Raw genomic sequence first — 24512 nt, forward strand, 5'->3', positions numbered from 1 at the left:
ATAGTGTTTCAGGGAAGACACTAGAATATATTTTGGAAGGAACGATAAAAATCCTATGACATTATGACTCTGAGCGGCACGGTGGCGCAGCGGTAGAGTTGCTGCCTTACAGCGAATGCAGCGCCGGAGATTCAGGTTCGATCCTGACTACGGGCGCCGTCTGTACGGAGTTTGTACATTCTCCCCGTGACCTGCGTGGGTTTTCTCCGAGATCTTCGGTTTCCTCCCACACTCCAAAAACGTACAGGTATGTAAGTTAATTGGCTGGGCAAATGTAAAAATTGTCCCTAGTGTGTGTAGGATAGTGTTAATGTGCAGGGATCGCTGGGCAGCGCGGACCCGGTGGGCCGAAGGGCCTGTTTCCGCGCTGTATCTCTAAAAAAATTAATAATAATTTTTTTAAAATCTGAAGCCCAACCCAGAAATAGTAACAATGAACTGAGAGCTCAAAAATGCAGTAAAAGAATAAATAAAACAAATCTCCCAGTAATCTAGAGGGACAACCCTGCTTGGTTACATTAAATTGTGGACGTAATCAGGAGATTACTAGAATTCTTAATAAAATAATTCCTACCAGATATTAAATTAAAACATTTCCCATCAGTAATCAATAGTCAGTTGGGAACTTGAATTATTGAATCAAAGTTGAGCCACAATTCACATAGCAGCTGGATTTAATAAATAAAACAAAAAGCTTATTGGTCTAATTGGAAAAATATGACCTTATAATCCACATTTACTAATGAGGAATTTGAAAGTACGGTTCACAGAGCAAGTTGAGCTCATATTATTTCACAAGTATCAGGTTTTGTATAATGCAGCACATCTACACCAGCGGTTATTTATCCACTAAACATGTAACACTTCAGTCAGATATAAAAGGGAGTAAACCCACTCAGTGAAGGAACTTCAAGATACAAGAAGAAAAGTTTAAGGCCAAATTGAAAGAAAAATAAAATAAAAAAGCTGTTGCTGGATATTTGACACAAAAATGTAAAATTATCTGGCAATGGGTTCTTGAACCTAAACTTTCGTCTCTTTCTTTCTACCGATACTGCAGACCTACTGAATGCTTACAATATCTTCTGGTTTTGTGAACAAGATTTCAGGGAGGCAGTGGTGGAAAGTAGGAGTAAAACTACTGAACTCAGAGGAGAGATGGATGAGGGATCCATCTATGACAGCAGAGGGGAAAACTATTTTATTAAAAAAGCGGATATCTTGGATGTCCTAGAGTGGAAAGATTCATCTTGCGAGCAGATATATATTCCTTTATTCGTCCCACACCAGGGAAATTTACAGTGTTACAGCAGCAAAGTGGATAGCAAGAGATCATTCGTTGTAAATAAAAGTAAAGACAAGGATAAATTGTCATCAGTTTACTGTGTATTACTTAACTGTTACTGTTGACTCGTCTGCTGGGAGCAGTGCTGGTTGTGCAGTCTCACAGCAGCGGGAAGCCTCCTAAATCTCTCCTTCACGCATTTGGGGTGAAGGAGTCTGTCACTGAAGGAGCTACTCAGTGTAGTGACAGTGTCCTGCATGGGGTGGGAGTCGTTGTCCAGCAGTGATGTTAGTTTTGCCATCATCCTCCTCTCTCCCACTGCCTGTACTGAGTCGAGGGGGCAACCCAGGACAGAGCTGGCCTTCCTGACCAAGTGGTTCCTTGTCAAGTCTCTTCCCTTCCGCCGTTGAGATGCTGCTGCTCCAGCAGACCACTCCATCAAAAATGGCTGATGCAACCACCATGTTGTAGAAGGTCCTTAGGAGTGCCCCCTGCACTCCAAAGGACCTGCGCCTCCTCAGCAGATAAAGTCTGCTCTGGCCCTTTTTGTATAGCGCATTGGTGTTTTCAGTCCAGTCCAATTTGTTGTTGAGGTAAATACCCAGGTACTTATAAGAGTCCACCCTCCCAATGTCCATTCCCTGGATGTTCACCGGTGTCGGGGGGACTTGGCTGTGTCTGTGGAAATCCACCACCATCTCCCTGGTTTTCCCCACGTTGATCCGGAGGCGGTTCCGCTGGCACCAGTCCACAAACTCCTTGATCAGTTCTCTGTATGCCCTGTCATCATCGCCTGTGATGAGGCCGACGATGGCAGAGTCATCAGAGAACTTCTGTAGATAGGAGTCTGCAGAGCTGTGCCTGAAGTCCGCAGTGTACAGGGTGAACAAGAATGGAGCTAGCACTGTTCCCTGGGGAACCCCAGTGCTGCAGACCACCATGTTCGAGACCAGGTCATTTGTCCTCACATACTGTGGTCGGTTGGTGAGGTAGTTCAGAATCCAGGATGTGAGGTGGTGATCCACTCCTGTGCACTCCAGCTTGCCTCCCAGAAGCCCCGGCTGGATGGTATTGAATGCACTGGAGAAATCAAAAAACATGATTCTCACAGTGCAATCCGACTTCTCCAGGTACGAAAGAGCTCTGTGCAGTAGGTAGATGATGGCGTCCTCCACCCCGATGCGAGTCTGGTAGGTGAACTACAGCGGATCCATTGATGGTCTCACCAGGGGGCGGAGATGGGCGAGGACCAGACGCTCCAGTGTCTTTTGTCAAATCAGTGTCAGATGCGGCGGAGACTAAGAATTTCAGAGTTAGGGATGGCGCCTTTGCCAGAGACAGGATGGGAGGAGGTGGAGTCCAGATAACTGTGGGAGCTAGTTGGTATATAGCAGTGGGTTTATATTCATATTGGACATTGTGGCCATTAACTGCACATGCAACAGATATGCACCTGATGCTGCAAAGCTGCCAAATCGTGGAGGCTTATGTAGGAAGGAACTGCAGATGTTGGTTTACACCGAAGATAGACACAATAGACAATAGACAATAGACAATAGGTGCAGGAGGAGGCCATTCAGCCCTTCGAACCAGCACCGCCATTCAATGCAATCATGGCTGATCACACTCAATCAGTGAGGGAGAGGGAGAGGAGAGAGGGAGAGGAGAGGAGAGGGGAGGAGAGGAGAGGAGAGGAGAGAGGGAGAAGAGAGGAGAGAGGAAGAGAGGAGATGAGAGGGGAGGAGAGGGGAAGAGAGGAGAGGGGAGGGGAGGGGAGGAGAGGAGAGGGATGGAGAGGAGAGGGGAGGGGAGGAGAGGAGAGGGATGGAGAGGAGAGGGGAGGGGAAGCATCTCTGGTGAGAAGGAATGGGTGACATTTTGGGTTGAGACCCTTCTTCATATTTCTCCAGTCTGAAGATGGGTCTCACCCCAAAACGTCACCGATTCCTTTCATCCAGAAATGCTGCCTGACCCACTGAGTTACTCCAGCATTTTGTGTCAGTCTCTAGATCGTGGAATTAATCAGCATGCAACTCCGACTTCTGCCAGAGGTGCACAATGCCAAAATTAATCCCCAGCCATAGGTTCACATGTCTGAATATGAGCTCAGCTGCAGCCAACTAACACTATGAACATCCTGCGGCCTGGTCGCTGTTATTAATTTTACCTGGTTGTTTCTACAATCCTACAATGGATTCATGATTTCCATTGTGGTTTCAAGTTTTAATAATCTGCAGAAATCATTGTGACAAGTGCTGAAGGACATTGTTGCTGATTTAAAGGTTCTGCGTAAACCAGTGGACATGGGTATAATAATAATCATTCCCCTTGGAGTATAACATGGCTGGAAGAAGAGATAACATTGTGTACCACATGCTGCCTTGAAAGAGAGGACTGGAGAAAGGAAGAAGGGGTCTCAGCACACTCTATAATTTTTCAAGAATAGTGTGCTGCAGATTTTTGGCCTTATTTGGGTTTTTTGTCAAAGCAGAACCTGAACTATAATAAAATAGTTACCCATTTCCAGTTAATCCCGGGCCTTGCTAGTTCCTGCTTCACCTTTACTTGATTGGTTTGATTCTGTTTCTACATGGCACCGGATATTCCGAGCAGGGAAAACTCATGCACACAGTTGGAACATGCTTGCATTGGTTTCTTGGGAGCTATTCAGATGAAACCATTTGTTTAGAATTCATTGTTATCTTATTTTACAAACAGTGCCTGTTGACAGTGTCCTGCCAGGTTGACTAATTACATCTGGAGACACTCTTCAAAATAATATATTCAAATAACACATTGAAATGAAAGCGCAAATTGTTTACTTGTTTCCAGGATGCATATGGCACAATTAACACTACATTTTTAATCTATTCTACAGATGCCCTGGGAAAAAAAAGCAAGACTTTCTCCTGCGACAGAAATCTGTCTTTTAAATCTTGTTTTAAAAAAAGACACAAAGTGTTGGAGTAACTCAGAGGTGGGTCTGGAGAACACCGATAGGTGGGATTTAGGGTAAGGCCCCTTGTTCAGACTGAATGTGGTGGGAGAGGGGGAGAAAGCTGGAAGAGATGAAGAGCAGGACAAAGTCTGGCAGGTGGTGTGGAAGAAGTGTGAATTGTGAAGCGGAACCAGTGTAGGTTGGAGGGGTGCGGGTGTGGGGGGGGGGGGGGGGTAGGGGTGGGGGTGAGGGGAGAAATGGGTGCATGTCCAGGTGGGGCACAGGGAAGAGAGGGGTAAAAAAAAAGGAGGGGGTGGGGGAAGGAGTGGGAGGTTTTAGGTTCTCCTTTAAATATTTTCACTTTATTGAGAAATTAATGATGTAAGGATTGGACTGGCAATCAATAGCCCAGTCGATAACCAATCAAGTCCTCTACAAGAGCTGTGTAAGAGTCTTCTATTTTTGTCATTTTCAATGGTTCAATTATGATTTTAGTCACAATTTCCACCCTGCTCTCACTTTCATTTGTGACTTTTCCTTTATTTTTGTTTTCTTTATCGTTATCTCAGATCTCCATCTCAGGAGGCAGGTTACAGACTAGTATCCATGACAAGTGCACAGACCTCCACAGCTTCCACTGCTATCATGAATGCACTTGTTCCTTCTTTTTTACTCGTAAAGAAATTTTGATGACAATTTCTACACCACCACCACAGAGGTATAATCTTCTCTCCTGAACCCATTATTTTCCCGCCACCATAATTGATGGGATTTACAACCAATTTGTTCCATTTTGTTCTCGCCTCCTCCTCCCAAATCAGAACAAGGGTATATTTCTTGTCCCCAATCTCCACCCAACTAGCCGACACGTCATTCAATTACCTTTCATGAGTTCCAGTGTCTCCTGTATGATGCCATCACCATACACATTCTTCTCCTCCCTTCTCCTCTATTTTAATTATCTTCCTCTATTTCCATCTTCCTCAGACGGAAACACACCAATTAATTCCCTCTCACAGCAGGTACAACTACCACTTCTGTCATTTGATATCCTCTCTATCAGACTATGTGAAATGACCATACTATATTCTATTCTCTCCCCTTATTTAGCGCGGCACAGTGGTGCAGTGGTAAAGCTGCTGCAACACGGTGCCAGAGATCCAGTTTTGATCCTGACTATGGGTGCTGTCGGTGCTGCATTTGCATGTTGCTCGTGACTGCGTGGGTTTTCTCCAGGTGCTCCGGTTTCCCTCCCACGGGGAATGGTTATGTACGGAAAAGTTTATTATATGCCTTGGCTTGGATTCTGACCTTGGATTCTGCCTGATTTGCTGAGCATTTGCCAATTTAATCAATATTCTGCTTTTCTATTCTTTCTTCCAAATGGTTGACTCGCATCCCTACCTCCCATTCCCTACACCCCACCCCCCACACCCGAGAGTCCATCTGACAAAATTGAATCCATTCATTTAACTCATCCTCATCCATTTTGCGACTTCGGCTTCCTCATCAAATCTTGCTGTCATTTGTTTGGTTATAATATAATCGGGTCATTTCACAGTCACTAATATCGATTGTAAATAGTTAAGTCATCAGCATTAAACGCTATGGCTCCCCATTAGTAACAGCTCACCAACCTGAAAATTACCCCTTTCTCCTGACACTGTTTTCTGCTGTTAGTCAATCCTTCATCCATGCCGATGTACTCATAATGAGCTTTGAACTAGTAGTAACATTTTATGTGGCAACTTGTCAAATCCCTTTTGGAAATCCAAATAAAATCACCCTTAATCCATCCTCGAAAAACTCGAAGTTTGTCAAAACAACATTGACTCCAGTCAACTGTATAATTGTTTTCTAAATATCCTGCTTCTATTTCTTAAATTGTGGATTTCAGGCACAATACCTAGGCCTTCTAGGGATTGTTATTGTCAATGAAACCAGTATTCATGCAAACCAGTAAAAATGTATTTATTTTTTCCACTAATTAAGAAGGTTATTCTGAAAACTAAAGAGGGTCTTCAGGTGTCATGAGAAAAGGATTGGCACAAAATATTCTGCTAAACCCTTAACACAGCCTGTGCACTAAACATGTCCGGTTCACCCTGTTGCTTATTTTCTGTCAAAAGGCAAACAAACTAAGATGTTCTGAAAAAATCAAATTTAACCCTTGTCCAGGAGAACACTTTGTCTGTGTGTACATTAATATTAATTAAGAACATTTGTCGTATGCAGTATTTTGCCCAGAAAAACTGAACCACTTTAATCTTGACAGCAGAAAAACAGCATGGACTATGTATACCATCAACGTGAGGGGAATTGCTAAAGGAACCAATCTATTGCTGACTATTTTAATTTTAAGTCATTGTAATTCTTCATGTCACTCTCATTTTAGCTTTTCTTTTCTCAGACTACGACACCTTTTCATTGAAGCTCAAAACAAGTTCAAATAACAACGCCTCATCTTTTGACAAACCATGTCATGAACATTCCGATTGAACATTTGAGGTCTGAAGCTTCACATCATGCATTTGCTTCCATATTTGCATCTAGTCCCTATCTTTCACTTTAAAATTTGGGGCGGCACAGTGGCGCAATGGTAGAGTTGTTTTCTTAAGTGCTGGAGACCTGAGTTCAATCCTGACTACGGAGGTTGTCTATATGGAGTTTGTCCGTTCTCCCTGTGACTGCATGGGTTTTCTCTGGGTGCTCCAGTTTCCTCCCACACTCCAAAGATGTACAGGTTTGTATGTCAATTAACTTTGTTAGTTGTAAAATTGTCCCTAGTGTGTAGATAAATGTATGGGGTGATCGCTGGTTGCACGGAATCAGTTGACTGAAGGGCCTGTATCCGTGCTGTATCTCTAAAGTTTATTTGCCTCATTTTCTCTCATTTTTTGTTCTTTCTCTCTCTCTCTCTCTCTCTCTTTTTTTTTTTCTTCTTTTTTTTTCCTTTCAATGACTTTATTCAGCACAAACACATGATACATCACATCAAAACCACAATCAGACGTTACAAAACATCAAGTAATCATTATAATACAACGTTGCCTTCATTATTTACAATGCACTCAACCCCCCGCGGTGACCAGCGTTCACGGAAGGCCTCCAGAGTCCCCGTGATCACCGCGTGTTCCCTCTCTAGGGTCACGCGCGCACGGACGTAGGCCCGGAAGAGGGGAAGGCAGCCGACTCTGGCAAGCCCATCGACTGCCCGCTGCCTGGACCCACGAATGGCCATCTTGGCCAGGCCAAGGAGCAAACCGACAGGGAAATCCCACCCTCCTGACCGGCCCTCCCCACTCCCAGCCCCGAGCCCAAACACCAGGATCGTAGGACTGAAATGCAGCCAAAACTTGAGGAGCAACCCCTTTAAATACTCATACAGGGGCAGCAACCTCACGCACTCCATGTACATGTGGAACACGGACTCTTCCTCGCCGCAGAAAATATAGGCGGCCGGCGAGTCCGTGAACCGGCTCAAAAATTTGTTACACACAACGGCTCTGTGCAACACTCTCCACCCCAGGTCCCCGATGTAAAGGGGGAGGACTCCCTTGTAGAGAGACCTCCACTGGGGACCACCCCCGCCATCAGGTGGCAACACGGATCGCCAAGGCGTATCCGGACGGAAGACGAAGGCGAGGAGGTGCAGAGTGTGCAGGAGCAACCTATACAGTAAACGTCTGCCTGCATCACGGAACGGCACGCTGGGCATCTGGGAGAGGCGGCTCAAGTTGTGTGGGGCCGGCTCCCGGAAAATATTCCGGAGCCTGGGCCCGATGAGCAGTTCCGGCGGAGCGGAGGTAAGCTCGGCCGGAATCACTCCAAGCACACGCCGCTCCCCGACACCCACCGCAACAGGGTGAGGACCAGCCCCCCCTACAGCCACAAATTCCTCACTCTCAACACATCGCGGTAAAAGCTTGGCATGTCCCGTGTGGCGGGTCTCTCTCTCTCTCTCTCTCTCTCTCTTTTTTTTTTTTTTTTTTTTTTTTTTTTTTTTTTTTTTTCATTTTCAAAGACTTTATTCAGCACATTCACATGATACATCACATCAAAACCACATTCAGGGGTTACAAGTCATCAAATAATCATTATAATACAATGTTGCCTTCATTATTTACAATGCTCTCAACCCCCCGCGGTGACCAGCGCCCACGGAAGGCCTCCATAGTCCCCGTGGTCTCCGCGTGTTCCCTCTCTAGGGTCACGCGCGCACGGACGTAGGCCCGGAAAAGGGGAAGGCAGCCGACTCTGGCAAGACCATCGACCGCCCGCTGCCTGGACCCGCGAATGGCCAACTTGGCCAGGCCCAAGAGCAAACCGACAGGGAGGTCCCACCCCCCCGAAAGACCCTCCCCACCCCCTGCCTTGTGTCCAAACACTAGAATCGTAGGACTAAAGTGTAACCAGAACTTGAGGAACAACCCCTTCAGATATTGGTACAGGGGCAGTAACCTCTCACATTCCATATAGACGTGGAACACGGTCTCTTCGTCACCGCAGAAAATACAGGCGGTCGGCGAGCCCGTGAACCGGCTCAACAGTTTATTACACACCACCGCTCTGTGCAACACTCTCCACCCCAGGTCCCCGATGTAAAGGGGAACAACTCCCTTATAGAGAGCCCCCCACTGAGGACCGTCCCCGTCTTCAGGTGGTAACACAGACCGCCAAGATGTATCAGGGCGGTGTACGAAAACAAGGAGGTGTAGAATGTGCAGGAGCATTCTGTACAGTGTGCGTCTCTTCGCATCACGAAACAGCACGCTGGGCATCTCGGAAAGGCGGCTCAAGTTGTGCGGAGCCGGCGCCCGGGAGAGATCCCGGAGCCTAGGCCCGATGAGCAAATCTGACGGAGCGGGGGTAAGCTCAGTCAGAACTACTCTAGGCACACGCCTCTCCTCGACACCCGCCATGACAGGGTGAGGACCAGCTGCTCCCGCAGCCACAACGTCCCCCTCCCTTTGTGGAGCAACACGTCGGCTGAAAACAACCAAATTCCTCACTCTAAGCACGTCCCGATAGAAACTAGGCAGACCCCGTAAGGCGGGTCGACTGATGCCCGCCACCGGCAGCCGCGAAACCCCCCGTAGGCAACAACCCCGACGAAAAAAATACGTGGCCAGAGCGTGCCACCTGGGGGGGTTCTCCGTGTACATATACCTCCGCAGAGTCCTGAGACGGAGAGCCGCCACCTGGGTACGCACGCATACCAAGGACTGGCCGCCCTCCTCCAACGGGAGACTCAGGACTGCTGCGGTAACCCAATGCTTCCTATTTCCCCAGAAGAAGTCCACCAGCTTCTTCTGTAAAGTAGTTGCAAAGATGGAGGGCGGGACAAGAGTAGCCAGCCGGTACCACAACATGGAGGCCACCAGCTGGTTTATGACCAGCACCCTCCCCTGAAAGGAAAGGACTCCAAGCAGGCCTGACCAGCGTCCCAGCCGGGCGACGATTTTCATCTCCAGCTCCTGCCAGTTCGCCGGCCAGGCATCCTCAGTGGGACTCAGGTACACCCCCAGATAGAGGAGGTGCGTGGTGCTCCACGCATACATCGCCATCTCCTCCGGCAGGGAGTCTACCTGCCACTGACCCACTAATAGTCCAGAGCATTTACTCCAATTAATCCTGGCGGATGATGCAGCCGAGAAAGTCCTCTGGCATTCACGCATCCTCCGCAGGTCACCAGGGTCAGTGAACGTAAGGAGCACATCATCGGCATAGGCTGAAAGAACCACTTCCACCCCCGGACCTGGTAGAGCCAGGCCTGTCAGCTTCCTCCGAAGAAGACACAGGAATGGCTCTACACAGACCGAGTACAACTGACCGGACATGGGGCACCCCTGACGAACCCCCCTCCCAAAATGAATGGGAGCCAACAACACCCCATTAACCTTCACAAGACACTCCGCTGCAGCGTACAAGAGCCGGACCCTGGCTACAAAATGCGGTCCAAATCCGAACGCTTGCAGCGTCCCGAGTAGGTAGTCGTGGTCTACCCTGTCAAAAGCCTTCTCCTGATCAAGAGACAGGAAGGCTACTGACTGACCAGTGCCCTGAGATAGATAAATCAGGTCCCTAACCAGGTGGATGTTATCCTGAATGGACCGACCAGGGACTGTATAGGACTGGTCCGGGTGAATCAGTTGAGACAGCACAGAGCCTAGGCGATTTGCCATCGCCCGTGCAAAGATTTTGTACTCTGTACAGAGGAGAGAGACCGGGCGCCAGTTCTTCAACAGGCGGAGTTCACCCTTCTTGGGCAGCAGGACAACGACTGCTCTGCGCCACGAGAGGGGCATCTCCCCGGTCGCCAAGCTCTCCCCCAGAACCTTCATATAATCATCCCCCAGGACATCCCAGAAGGCTCTAACAAATTCTACCGTCAACCCATCCAGCCCAGGGGACTTGCCCCTCCTGAGCTGGTGCAGGGCACGTGTCAACTCCTCCAGTGATAAGGAGTCATCCAGAAGATCGGACACTTCCCTATCTACAGTCGGTAGACCCTCCCACAGGACCCGCTGAGCCTCCCCGCTGCAACCATCTGCGGAGAACAGGGTCCCATAAAAGGACCGGACTAAAGCACTGATCCTCTCTGGATCTGTGACAGAGGAGCCATCATCCGCGAGCAGCTCTACGAGCTGTTTGCGGGCTCCCCGCCCCTTCTCCAGAGAGAAAAAGAAAGGTGACGCTCGGTCCAAATCGTGCAGCATTTGGACCCGCGACCTCACGTAAGCTCCTCGGGACCGCTCAAGCAGCAGGTTCCTCAAGGCTTCCTTCTTCCCCTGAAACTCTCCCCATTCACAGGAGTCCTCACCAATCCGACCCAGGCGAGACTCCGCCCCCGATAGCTCCCTCTCGAGCCTCTCAACCGCTGAGTCCCGCCTTCCGGTCGACCCCCACGTATATTCCTTACAAAAGAGGCGGATGTGAGCTTTCCCCACATCCCACCACTGCCTAAGTGAAGAAAAGCTCCCCTGCCTCTCTCTCCACTTCACCCAACTCCGTCTGAATGACTCCCGGAAACACCGATCCTCCAGCAGCTTGTTATTGAAGTGCCAGTAAGCAGACCCAGCCCGCGTGCGCCCCGGATTGAAGTCCATGCGCACCAGACAGTGGTCCGAGCACGGCACCAGCCGCATTGAGGCCGCTGAGACACGGGAGACAAACGCACCGGAGATATACATTCGATCAATGCGGGAACCGCCCCCCTCAGACCTCCGCGAGAATGCGTTTGAGTCAGGGTGGAGGTTCCGCCATGCATCCACTAGCTCAAAGGAATCAAGCAAGCCTCTCAGTTTCTTTGCTACAGCAGGGGCACACTGAGTACCAGAACGATCTCGCACCTCAAGTGTGCAGTTGAAATCTCCCCCCAGAAAGACACACTCTCCTCTTTCAATAGTGCTCAACAGAGCAGTCACCTCCTGAAGTAGGCAGGCCTGCATCGTGCCACTGCTGGGGGCATACACGTTAATAAAATGCAACGGCATGCCATCCAGACTCACAGCCAGATAGAGCAAACGACCTGGCACCACTTCCTGCACCTTCAGGATCTCTGGCTGAAAAGTCGGGGCCAACAGAAAAGCCACCCCGCTCGAGTTTGTGCTGAGGTGGCTCATGTAAACCCCCCCTTCCCACTCCAGTCGCCAGGTGGGTTCGTCACCGACAACAGTGTGCGTCTCTTGCAGAAAACACACCGCGTATTTCCCCTCTCTCAAGACTTGTAAATGCTGAAATCTGCGAAAGCTCGCTCTACTGCCATTTAAATTTAATGTAACTACTGTGAATTTGCAAACACGTTGGAATTATTTCCTCACATTGCTCTTGATCACAGAACCATCCTCCTTGAGGAACTTTGAGAAATCCCCAAGCTGATGCCTCACAGACGCAGTAATATCACTATCCTTGCTGCCAAGGATGCTATCAAGATCCTCAATAAATCCTGGCAGCTCTCCCCACCGCCTCTTCGCTGTTTCAACTTTAGTCTTGTGACTTTTAGATGTTTTGAGAAAGTCCTGAATCTCACGGATAAGGGTTGCGTTAAACACAGCCCTGAAGTCTGGGCGCCCCGCCAACCCACTCACACCTGGAGCAGCAGCCTCCTCTGCACATCGCTCAAGGCCAGTGTCAGAGTCCGTGGGACTACAGCTTGCTGAAAGCTCACCCACCCCACTGCACAGGCCGAGCCCATCGCTCTCCCCCTCCTCCGGCATGACACCACCCCCAGGATCAATGCCGAGGGAGGGTCCCGATGCCTCTGACAGCAACAAGCTGTCCGGTAAAAGGCTAGGCTCCTGCACTCTCCCATCACACCCCACCTCTGGGTCTGGGGAAGAAAAAACAGCAGGCACCCCCGGGGTCCCAGGTGTTCTTGGAGTCTCCCCTACTACCTCAACCGATGAGGCATCACTCCCCTCATCACTTCCACTGGTTCTAATACAGAGCTCAGAGTGGTACGTTTGATCTCCCGCTCCTCCCCCCTCAGGCTGACTCTGCTCATCCCCCATCCCAGGGAGCACATTTCCAGGGGAGTCAAACCCATCGACCGGCGTGCCATCACCCTCAGAAGGCCCCTGAAACGAGGGGACCTCCTCCGACCCAGCGGACACACTCCCAGGGGCATCAACCCCGCTACCCGATGAGATGACTTCCACGGAAGGCCCCAGAGACGAGGGGGCCGCCACCAACCCAGAGGACACGGTTTCAGGGGAGGCGATCCCAGTAACTGGTCTGGTAACACCTGCAGAAGGTCCCTGAAACAGAGGCTCATCCTCCGGCCCACAAGTCACCAGTCCGTGGTCACCGCTCTCGACAGGGGTGGAAGGTCTCGAAATAGCCGTCCCCCTTAATTTGGGCCCACGCTCATGCTCTTCCTCGCTTTCCGACAGCCTTCTTTTTGTCCCGGTGGCTATGGGAGGTGCGGTGACCTCCATAGAGGAAGGGTCCTCCACCTCCGCACCACCCGTTGCCCCCTTTCTACTCCCATGTTTGCTCCCACCTGCCCCCTTCCGGTTCACCTCAGCTCCTTGCTGAGCCAAACCAGGTGCGCCCTGGACTTCACTGGGCCCACTGGGCAGGAGCCCATCTGCTATTGATTGATTCCCTTGGAGGGGCTTATCCTTCTTCTTATCCTTATTCTTAATCTTCCCCTTCTGCGTCACCCAACCTCCCTCCCCCCCTTCACCCTTCCCCTGCGCCTTGCCATCTACCACCTCCACAGGTTCAGGGTATGGGGGGGGGGGGCCCTCACTGCTCCGGGTCACCAAGGTGGTACTTGCAGCCTCTGATGGGTTGGCAGTGCCGTCCCGCGTTACCGAGACGGAGTCAGCAGCCCCAGCCGAGTCAGCAGTTCCACCCCGGGCCACCGAGGCTTGGAGGGCCGCCCCGGATGGGCCAGCACTGCATTCCTGGGCCCCTGCGTTAGAATTTCTCGCAGTGGCCCGGCTCCTGGGACACTCTCTACGGAGATGTCCAAACTCCTTGCACGCGTGACACTGTGCCTCTCCCCAGCTCCAGTACACGCGATTAGAGAGACCCTTATGCTCCACAGCGAAACTCCCCTCAGCACCCAACCCCACTTCCACCTTCATAAACACGCGCCTCTTGAAGCTCAGCACCCCTTTCTCATACGGGTCATTCCCGGGGTGCATGAGCCTAGTAAGCTTAGACCGCACCTCCCCAATCTTCATCAAGTGTGGAAGGATTTTTGCATCCCGGAGAAACGTGGGACAATTCCGTAGGAGAACCGATTTTACATTGGACACCCACGGTTCCACCTGTAGATGGACCCCCTCCACCGTGAGCCCCTTCTCCAACACTTGGGCCACATCCTTCCGGGACTTCAGTATCAACTGAACCTTCCCTCCTGCACTCTCGGAAGAGGCAATGACATCCCTCTTGAACAGATCATGCAAGCCCTTTGCAATTGCAGCCCTGCTCCACGTGAACCCGGTTTGAACCGAGATCCCGTAAATATCCCAGTCCAAGTCAACATGAGGCTCATCCACGAGTGGCCTCGAGGCCGCCGTCGAAGCCGCCACTGCGTAGCTCTGAACCTTAGGCCGAGCCCCCGCCTTCATGACAGTGGCACACCTCAGCTCCAGGGACAGCAGCACCTCAGCTCAAAAGCGATCCTCAGAGACAGTCACAGTCTGAATGAGCAGCAGTAGCAGTTTCCTCCAGCCAGAGAAAGGAAAGTCCCCAAGCTCACCTCCACAGTCCAGAGCAGCTTTTGGAAGGCTCTTCAAAGCCCTGACAGAAGCAAAAGATACCCTCTTCACGTTAAGCCCAGGCAACAGCACTGTGCAAAACGGTATTGGGGCAGAGAGTCGGTGCTATAAATGTCAAAGACACCGAAATCATTCCTACCCACGATCTCCAGGCACTCTTGGCAATCCGCCAGCCACGGCTGCTCCCACCGCGGTGCAGAGGAACTCAGGAATTCCACACGAAATGGAGAAATCCTTAAACAAAGGAAAGTTTCCACAGTCCGACGTTCGGTCAAACTATGAAATCTCACTGCAACTGTTCCTCCTCCTTCGACAAGAACCTTGAAAGGTTGCTTCAAAACTTCTCAGTCGCCGGAGCAGAGAAAAACACGACCTCTCTCTCTCTCTCTCTCTCTCTCTCTCTCTCTCTCTCTCTCTCTCTCTCTCTCTCTCTCTCTCTCTCTCTCTCTCTCTCTCTCTCTCTCTCTCTCTCCTCTCTCTCTCTCTCTCTCTCTCTCTCTCTCTCTCTCTCTCTCTCTCTCTCTCTCTCTCTCTCTCTCTCTCTCTCTCTCTCTCTCTCTCCTGTGCAGACCCACTGGCAGAGGTTGCACAGATATTTTTAACCTCTCACTATTCCATTTTCAGCTCCTCGCCTGCTTTTGGAAGACCACTATCATCCCAGTGCCAAAGAAAAGTAAGGTAGCGTGCTTTAATGACTACCGCCCAGTAGCTCAGACAACCTCCATCATGAAGTGCTTCGAGAGACTGGCGATATCATACATTAACTCCAGCCTCCCAGCCAGCCAAATTGATGCCGCCGAAGAAAAAAACATGGTTGCAATACCCAGTCTGCTGGGATTCCTGCTGTAATTGACTGGTAATATTCAGGCAATGGCAGCACACCTGTACACTAAAATCACCAATGCATTGAAAGCTTTGGGCCAGGTGCTGGAAATTGTGAGTAATACGGAGGAGTTCACTGGTTAGCAGGGGCATGATGGGCCTTATCACGCTGTATGTCTCTACGGTTTTATGCCTCTATCTTCCTGACTAAAGCTGACTCAATCATGGTCAACATGGTCCTACGCAGTGCAGGACTTCTGGTTCCTAGTGCCACCATGGGACAGAACATGACTTAGCTAGCCTCTCTTCAGCATGGAAATGCTGAAAATAAGCTTTGAGATCCAACTAAAGTTCAATCACTGGCTTATTGCTGTCAAGGGCATTGAAGACTTCTGAATGTCTCTGATATTCAGATATATTCAGGAACTTTTCAACGATTCAAATTAATTTTCAAAAAACATTTATCAACAATTTTGTACAGTTAATTATAAAAAAGTGAAGTATCTGAAATTAAAACAGCAGTTTTTCTCCATTGAAGTGAAATGAGATTCTGAAGTGTAATAAAGTCTACACTAATACATATCCAGTTCACAGGTTCCTTGGCACAACTGCCAAGAAGTTACAGGAAGCTCTTGTTGGATTCGAGGTGTGCAACAATAGAGCAGATTTGGAATATTGCACAGACCAAAAAGTCTCTGGAATTTCGGGATATTCATAAATTTCCAGAGTTTTTAGCCTGTGATGTTCCAACTCCACCAATGGTACCTAACAGTTAGAGAAAATACCAGCAGTATTACACAAAACTTCTGCCATTCCTCAAGGTAATCTGGGCTCCCGGAAGTACTTCAGCATATTCTCATGAATACGAAAAGTCACAATATACTTTCAAAACTATTTGATGAATTTGCAACATGGCTGAATGATCGGAGCTGACCACCGTAAATCAATCTGCTTCTCCTTGCTTCAACCTTTACAGTCCACACATATGCACAGGCATTACCTTTTTTCCAATAATTTCTAATTAGTTCATTAAAAATATGCATAATGTAAGACATTCATCAATTATTTTATTTTCCAAGAAATTAGAAATTTTATTCAATTTAACTGAGTAATATTATTATTTTTATTGCCTGGTGTTCTGATTAAATGAAAATGCTACCCAGTTAGCACAACAAATGCCGTGACTAATGTTTTGAGGATACAATTAATCAAAATTAAATGACCAAAAATGTCTGGCAGTGCCTCGCATTCCAGGATCCTCATTTAAATATTAAAGCAGCAACACATCAATTCTTAAAGCAACCTTTGCAGATTTGTTTACCAAAGGAACATGTAGGATATGTGCAAGACTCTAATACATATTAATTAACCCTACAAATACAACGGAGAAGTCATGTTTGATAAATTTCAAACCCTACAAGAGAAATGACCTGTTTCTTGAAATTCAGCTCTGCTATTTTAAGGCTACAACGAGGGCAAAATGCTTGGATGGTTATCATAAATCAAGTGGTTGGGGTGATATTTAGGTGTACATGGCAAATGACCTAAAGTTGCTAAGGAGGACCTGATCAGATCCTGCTGCAAAATGCTATGACACTGGGTGGTGGCTTCATGGACTGATCCTGCAGCTACAGAAAAAGGCAGATCAATAGTAGATGGAGTTTAATCCGAGCAAGTGTAAGGTGTTGCACTTTGTAAGATCAAATGAAGGGGAATGTACACGATTAATGGCACGACCCTTAACAGCATGAATGTGCAGAGGGATCATGGGGTCCAGCTCTGCTGCTTCTTGAAAGTGGCAACACAAGTAGATAGAGTTGTAAAGAAGGCAATATAGTATGCTTGTGTTTATAGGTTGAGGCCGTGAGTATAGTAAGTGTCAGGAAGTCAGGATGCAGCTTCATGGGACTTTAGTTAGGCTGCATTTGGAGTATTGCATGTAGTTCTGGTCACCCACCACAGGAAGGGTGAGGGTTTGGAAAGGATGCCGGGGAGGCTTACCAGAGTGAAGCCAGGATTGGAGAGTGTCAGCTACAGAAAAAGGTTGAACAGACTTGGATTGTTTTCTCTGGAATACTGCAGGTTGTGGGGAGACCAGATAGAAGTCTATAAAATTATGAGAGTCATAGATGGGGCAGACAGTTAGAATGTTTTTTTCCAAGATGGAAAAATCAAATACTAGAGGGCATAGCTTTAAGGTAAGAGGGACAACATTTAAAAGAGATGTGTAGCACAAGTTTCTTACACAGGGGGTTGTGAATACCTGGAACATGCGGCTGGGGATGGTGGTGCAGGCAGATATGATAGTGGTGTTTCAGAGACCTTTGGATAGGTATATGGATAAACAGGGAATGGAGGAATATGGATTATATGCAGGTAGATAAGAGATGGTCTTGGCATCACGTCTGACACAGACATTGTGGACCAAAGGGCCTGTTCTTGTGCTGTACAGTGCTGTGTAATTAGAAGCCAGAGTTTAATTTTGATGCCAGCTCAAAGTGCTGCCGGCCTACCTCCCAACACCTGCCTAAGGGTAATTGTTTTGTTTAGTTTAGTTTAATTTATTTATAGCATTTGTGTAACTTAAGCTTATGTGTGGGTGAGTTGTAGAATCTTGGGGCAGTTGATGGGAACATGGAGAAATTACATTATGGGGATAACTAATGGGGCATGGAATTGCTCTGCTGGACTACATGGCTTTCCTTTATTTTGTATGGAAATATGGCAAATAACCAATTTCATGCTCAGAAATGTGACCGAACCAATTTCCCTTGAAGTAGTTGTCCACTTAGAATCTCATGGCGCTGAGAATTTATTTGGCTGCCATTTATCACGATGTAAAGTTCTTAAAAGTGATACTTGCCAACCAATGGTATTATCTGTGCCGCACTATCACATTAGCTACTGACTGTGTGAGAACTATGTGCCAGTTAGCATTTTGGATTAGATAGATCTGCAGGATTAAATGTCCTTCCTTGTATCAGTTTACACTTCTACTTTACTGTGGAGCTAACATGTTATAAATTTGTATTCTGTACTCAAGAAATCCACATTATTTACACTTCATCATGCAACCATACTTATGTAGAATGCAGGAGTATCCTGAGAATAATAACAATGAACTGGATAAATCTACTTCCTAACTATGCCTCATAAACTGTCATGAATATTTGTCCCTGTTTCAAGGGGGGAGAAAAAAGGAGGACCTGGCACGGGATACTTTGTAACTTTGTTGGCACCCTTTATGTGGCGACTCTTTGCATACCTTGGTTATGCAAAACAAAGAATTTCACTATGATATGTCATATGTGACAATGAAGTATTCATTCATTCATTCGTTCATTCATCAAGTCAGTAATTCACATGCCCATGATTCACTTTTCTTACTTGCAGAATATTCTCCTGCTGTATCTGAGCATACATTTTTCTTCTCTCTCAATTTTATTCCTCCTTAAGCCGTTCTTATTCAGTGTTCTGAAATTATTTATCTGCCCTCGAAATTTCTCTGTAAGAGTATGTTTCTGTCCAACTGCTTTTCACATCCAAATACGAAACATTCAATTAAAATATAAATTCAATGCTTACTCCTTTCTAATCCCTTCACACTCAAAGGATATTCTACTCTGTACACTATACTGTAATATTGCTTTATTGGTAGTTTTATCAGCACAGGTTATACACCTAAGGCTATTAACTGATATATTTATATACCAGTGTTTGATAGAGATATGATTAACTTGATCAACACAACTTTACAACATGTTACCATTTGGCAACTCATACAAGAGTTCATGCATCAGTTTTGAAGCAAGGTGATGAATAGTCTTTGCTGACCTTTTACCATCTTCATCCTAATAAATTATATTCATAATTATAAATCCTAACTGATAACACCAGAAGTTGTGGAGTATCATGTTGAATGACATACATGTATCTTACATTCAATATTTCAATACACTGAAGAGAGAGAGGATTGTAATATGTAAGGTTATTTTCTAACACACTGCTCAAGTACTCTTCTTCATCGATACAGTGGTTGCACCAGAAGTATTGACTCCTAATTTACTTCACAATTTTGAGCAAAATTTAGACTCATATCTGCAGAACCTCCAGCTATTGTTTAAGCATTTGTGTTTAGCTTACTTTAACAGAAGCAGCAATTCTGACAATAATTTCCTTTTGAGGTTAGCACTTCGAAGTACAATATATTTTCTTAGGACCCTCACTACCCATGAAACCAGTTGGCAGTTTTCACACCGGTGTGTATGGAGTACTTACTGACTTTTGTTGCCAGGACAGAAATGTTATACTGGGAAATATCCTCTCTGTCCAGTATGCCATTGGTAGCAATCGTTCCATCAATCTCATCAATGGTGAAGTATCCCTCCTGGTCACTGCTTTTATCAATCGAGTACCTGGATCGTCAATAAAATAAAGATTTGCACATAAACATTTTGTATGCACTGTGGAGTTCAACAGAATTTACATACATGTTACTTAAACAATTCAGTTAGTGTTTGTTTAATCTTTTTTTATTTCAAGTCATTGATCTTGTTGTGGGAAGATAGGTGTGAAAAATTGGTAGAGGATGGGGAACTGCTCAATTTGCTTATGGATCAGGATGTTCAAATGCTTCAATGTTTTAAGACTGAGATCAATTGATATTTAAAACAGACAATTAAGAGGTAGTTGAAAAATGGTGATGTTGAAAATTAGCCATGATCTTATTGATGCTCGAAGCATCTAGAGGGACTTAATTTTCCTCTTAGTCCCTGTTCTTTATTGTTACATGAAACTTAGAACAGTGTAGTGTAGGGATAGGCCCCTCAGCTCATAATGTCTGTGCTTAACATGATATCAGGTTAAACTAATCTATTCTGCCTGCACAAGATCCTCATCCCTCTATTCCCTGCATATGTATGTGCCTCTCTAAAAGCCTCATAAATGGTACCAATCATATCTACCTCCACCACTATCCCTGGCAGCATATTTCAGGCATCCAATACTCTCTGTGTAAAAAACTTGACTGACTTATCTCCTTTAAATTTTGCCCCTCTCATCTTAAAGCTATGCCCGTTTGGCTTTGCCATTTCAATCCTGGGCAAAAGTTCTAACTGTCTACCTTATTTATGCCTCCAATAATTTTAAATGTTTCCATTAGGTCTCCTCTTAACCTCTGACGCTCCAGAGAAAACAATTCAAATTTGTCCACCCTCTCCTAATAGCTCATACCCTCTCATCCAGACAACATTCTGGTAAACCTTTTCTGCACCCTTTTCAAAGCTTCCACATTCTTTCTGTAAGGATGGTTCTTCTAAAGAAATCACCAAAGACTTTACTTTACTTTTCACTTTGCATATAAATACGAATGTAAATCAGACTGGCAGAATTGGAAATTAACTAAAATTACTCATGATTATCTGCCAATCAAATGATTTTAATTATTGTCAAAAAAATCATTGTAAAATGATAGCCCTTAATAGGTGCATTGAATGACAAAAATAGGTGTTTGATTTGACAATGCACACTAATAACACCATTTACATAAGCACCAAACCAGAATACGAGCAAAAGCTCAATAACAATTTCAACGAAACATGACAGTACAAGAGCAGTTCCTATTATAAACCTACAACAAGAAATATCAATTTAAACAATGGTACTTGAAAGGCTGAGGGGGGCAAATTAATCCTGGAATATCAAATGGTTTATTCATGTTCAGGGTCAAATGCTCTGTGCCCAGGAAGTTTAAAAGTCTTGTGTTAACCATACGTTTTACAATGTGACCATTTGAAGCCCTTTATATTTTACACAGAAATGAATTATTATTAATCTAAAAATATAAAGATGACATTTAGAAATCTGTAAATATTAACAAGTTGCTGGGGGAGGGTGGGGAATTCACACCCAGTTCTGGGGAGTCCAAGGAACACATTACAAAATTGCTCTCCACAATGACTTGTTCGAAGTTCAAATTGTTCAAATCGGATTATGAAGGAATAACTACGCGAGGAACACAACTTTTTAATGACAATCTTCAGAATTATTTAGGACGTTACATCAGAACCTAACGACACAGTGATGCAGTGATAGAGTTGCTGCCTTACGCGCCAGAGACCCGGGTTCAATCCTGACTACTAGTGCTGTCTGTACGGAGTTTGCACATTCTCCCTGTGACAAGGGCATTCTCCTGGTGCTCCTGTTTCTTCCCACATTTCTAAGACGTGCAGGTACGTAGGTTAATTTTATTGGTTATCATAGGTCGGCGCGGACTCAGTGGGCCAAAGGGCCTGTTTCTGCACTGTATCTATAAAACAAAAGGGCAGCATAGTGGCGCAGTGGTAGAGTTGCTGACGTACAGTGCCAGAGACCTGGGTTTCACTCCTGACTACGGGTGCTGTCTGTAAGGAGTTTGCACATTCTCCCTGTGACCGTGTGGGTTTTCTTTGGGTGCTCCTGTTTCTTCCCACATTTCTAAGACGTGCAGGTACGTAGGTTAATTGGCTTCTATAAATTGTCCATTGTGTGTGTAGGATGGAAGTAGTGTGTGGGTTATCATTGGTCGGCCCAGACTCGGTGGGCCAAAAGGCCTGTTTCCACGCTGTATCTCTAAACTATACTAATCGGGAGAAAATCTAAATGGAAATAACCACTGTGTTTTATCACAATTCATAAAATTATTACAGAAATGGTCTTGAGATGAGTTATAGGATAATTGTACCATCACGGACAGTTCTGTTAATGGGTCTCCAATGCAAAAAGATAAATGTTTCTTTTCCTCACAGATGCTGACTGACCTCCTGAATGTTCCCACACATTATGGTTTTAATCACCTTCTTGCTGCTACAATCATTTTTTGGTCAATATGTACCGGAGGAAATGTGGCGACATATCCTTATCTCAAATGGATTGCAGCTTACTAACAGTGGCAAGTGCGGCTGGGTCCCTTGCTGAGCCAGGTATCAATGCACACATTTAAAGAATGAGCCAGAAATAGACTCAGTTTCTCCCAGTCTCTGTCAGAATGACTGGTAACATGCTCCTTCAAGAAAAAGTGCCATTGAACCATATAAGATGAAGTGTCCAAATATTTAGAAAAGGAGAAAATCATTGGATGCACTGCAAGGATTTTGGGATCCTTCATCCGAATCTTCCATACAACTTATTTCATTGCAATTTCCCCCTTCACATATTATTGGTCGAAACACTATCTTCACACAAAGTAGTAATTTATGTGTACTTTATTCACTTAACTTTTAGTATGGTCTCTGAACTGATGAGAGTGGACATGGACCAGATGGTCTCTTTGTGAAAAGAGCTATTTGCAAATATAGTCAAGAATCAAGTTTGCAAATGACACAAAGCTGGGTGGCAGTGTGAACTGCAAAGAGAATGTTAAGAGGTTGCAGGGTGACTTGGACAGGTTGAGTGAATTGGCAGTTGCATGGCAGATGCAGTATAATGTAGACAAATGTGAGGTTATCCACTTTGTCGACAAAAACAAGGAGGCAGATTATTATCTCAATGGTGTCAGATTAGGTAAAGGGGAAGTGCAACAAGATCTGGGTATCCTTGTACACCAGTCACTGAACATATGCGTGCAGGTACAGCAGGCAGTGAAGAAAGCTAATGGCATGTTGGCCTTCAAAACGAGAGGATTTGAGTATAGGAGCAAAGAGGTCCTTCTGCAGTTGTATAAGGCCCTGGTGAGACCACATCTGGATTATTGTGTGCAGTTTTGTTCTCCTAATTTGAGGAAGGACATCCTTGCTATTGAGGCAGTGCAGTGTTGGTTCACGAGGTTAATCCCTAGGATGGCGGGACTGTCATATGAGGAAAGATTTGAAAGACTGGGCTTGTATTCACTGGAGTTTAGAAGGATGAGAGGGGATCTTATTGAGACGTATGAAATTATAAAAGGACTGGACAAGCTAGATGCAGGAAAAATGTTCCCAATGTTGGGGGAGTACAGAACCAGGTGCCGCAGTCTAAGAATAAAGGGGAGGCCATTTAAAACTGAGGTGAGAAGAAACCTTTTCACCCAGAGTGTTGCGAATTTGTGGAATTCTGCCACAGAAGGCAGTGGAGGCCAATTCACTAGTTGAATTTAAAAGAGAGTTAGATAGATCTCTAAGGGCTAATGGAATCAAGGGATATGTGAAGGCAGGCACTGGTTACTGATTATGGATAATCAGCCATGATCACAATGAATGGCGGTGCTGGCTCAAAGGGCCAAATGTCCTCCTTCTGTACCTATTTTCTATGTTTCTATGTTTTAAACCTCATCCAGGCAGTGCCACGTTTCTGGCACTGACAAACTTACATAAAGTTCATCGAAAGGTCCTATCGTCTGCCTGTAGCGGTGAACCTGCCATTCCGCCGCTGCATATGGCAGCAGGCAGCCCTTTGCCAGGACCCCCTTTGATCTCATCGGCCCCCCAGCCAGGTCCCCCCTTCATTCTCATCAGCACCCCCACCGGGTCCCCCGTAACATTCTCGGTACCCCCCCTCCAGGGTTCCCACTTCACTCTCTGCTGTCCTCCTTGCTCTCAAAGATCCACCCTGATTTTCGCGGCATGAGCCCAGTCAACACCAGTGGCTCGGAGCCGAGATCATAACAGGTGGGCCCTCCATGTTCGGTGAGCGAGTCCTCGTCCGTGGTGGGCGAGCCAGGCTTGCCGGGATACTGCTGGCATGTGGCCCATCTAGATAGTTTCACTTTAATTCTGTATTGCACTCAAATTCTGACCTCTCCTTCTTTGGACCTTGTGCTATGCCAACAAAGCTAAACACGAGTTGAAGGAACAGCATCCCATCTTCCATTTGGGCATTTGTAAACCTTCCAAACTCACAGTCATGCAGCCAGCAGAGCTGCTGACTCAAAGCTCCTGCACCATGTGTTCAATCCTGACCCCTGCTGCTGTCTGCGTGGAGTTTCCACATTTTCTCTGTGACCAGATGGATTTTCTCTAGGTCTTAGAAGGATGAGAGGAGATCTTATCGAAACATATAAGATTATTAAGGGGTTGGAGACGTTAGAGGCAGGAAACATGTTCCCAATGTTGGGGGAGTCCAGAACAAGGGGCCACAGTTTAAGAATAAGGGGTAGGCCATTTAGAACTGAGATGAGGAAAAACTTTTTCAGTCAGAGAGTTGTGAATCTGTGGAATTCTCTGCCTCAGAAGGCAGTGGAGGCCAATTCTCTGAATGCATTCAAGAGAGAGCTAGATAG

The 24512-nt window shown here is 46.4% G+C and overlaps 1 protein-coding gene across 4 annotated transcripts in view; it reads right to left on the reverse strand.

Moving 5' to 3' along the window:
• The window catches only part of LOC144604713 (cadherin-12-like), a 576800-nt gene that overhangs the window by 72419 nt on the left and 479869 nt on the right, over nucleotides 1-24512 (reverse strand). For all 4 annotated transcript variants that reach the window (XM_078419376.1, XM_078419367.1, XM_078419374.1 and 1 more), the window contains one exon: nucleotides 19559-19695. In XM_078419376.1, coding sequence (XP_078275502.1) covers nucleotides 19559-19695 — 137 coding nt within the window. The remainder of the gene's footprint in view (nucleotides 1-19558; nucleotides 19696-24512) is intronic.

This window comes from Rhinoraja longicauda, chromosome 2, assembly GCF_053455715.1.
Source record: "Rhinoraja longicauda isolate Sanriku21f chromosome 2, sRhiLon1.1, whole genome shotgun sequence".
NCBI lineage: Eukaryota > Metazoa > Chordata > Chondrichthyes > Rajiformes > Arhynchobatidae > Rhinoraja > Rhinoraja longicauda.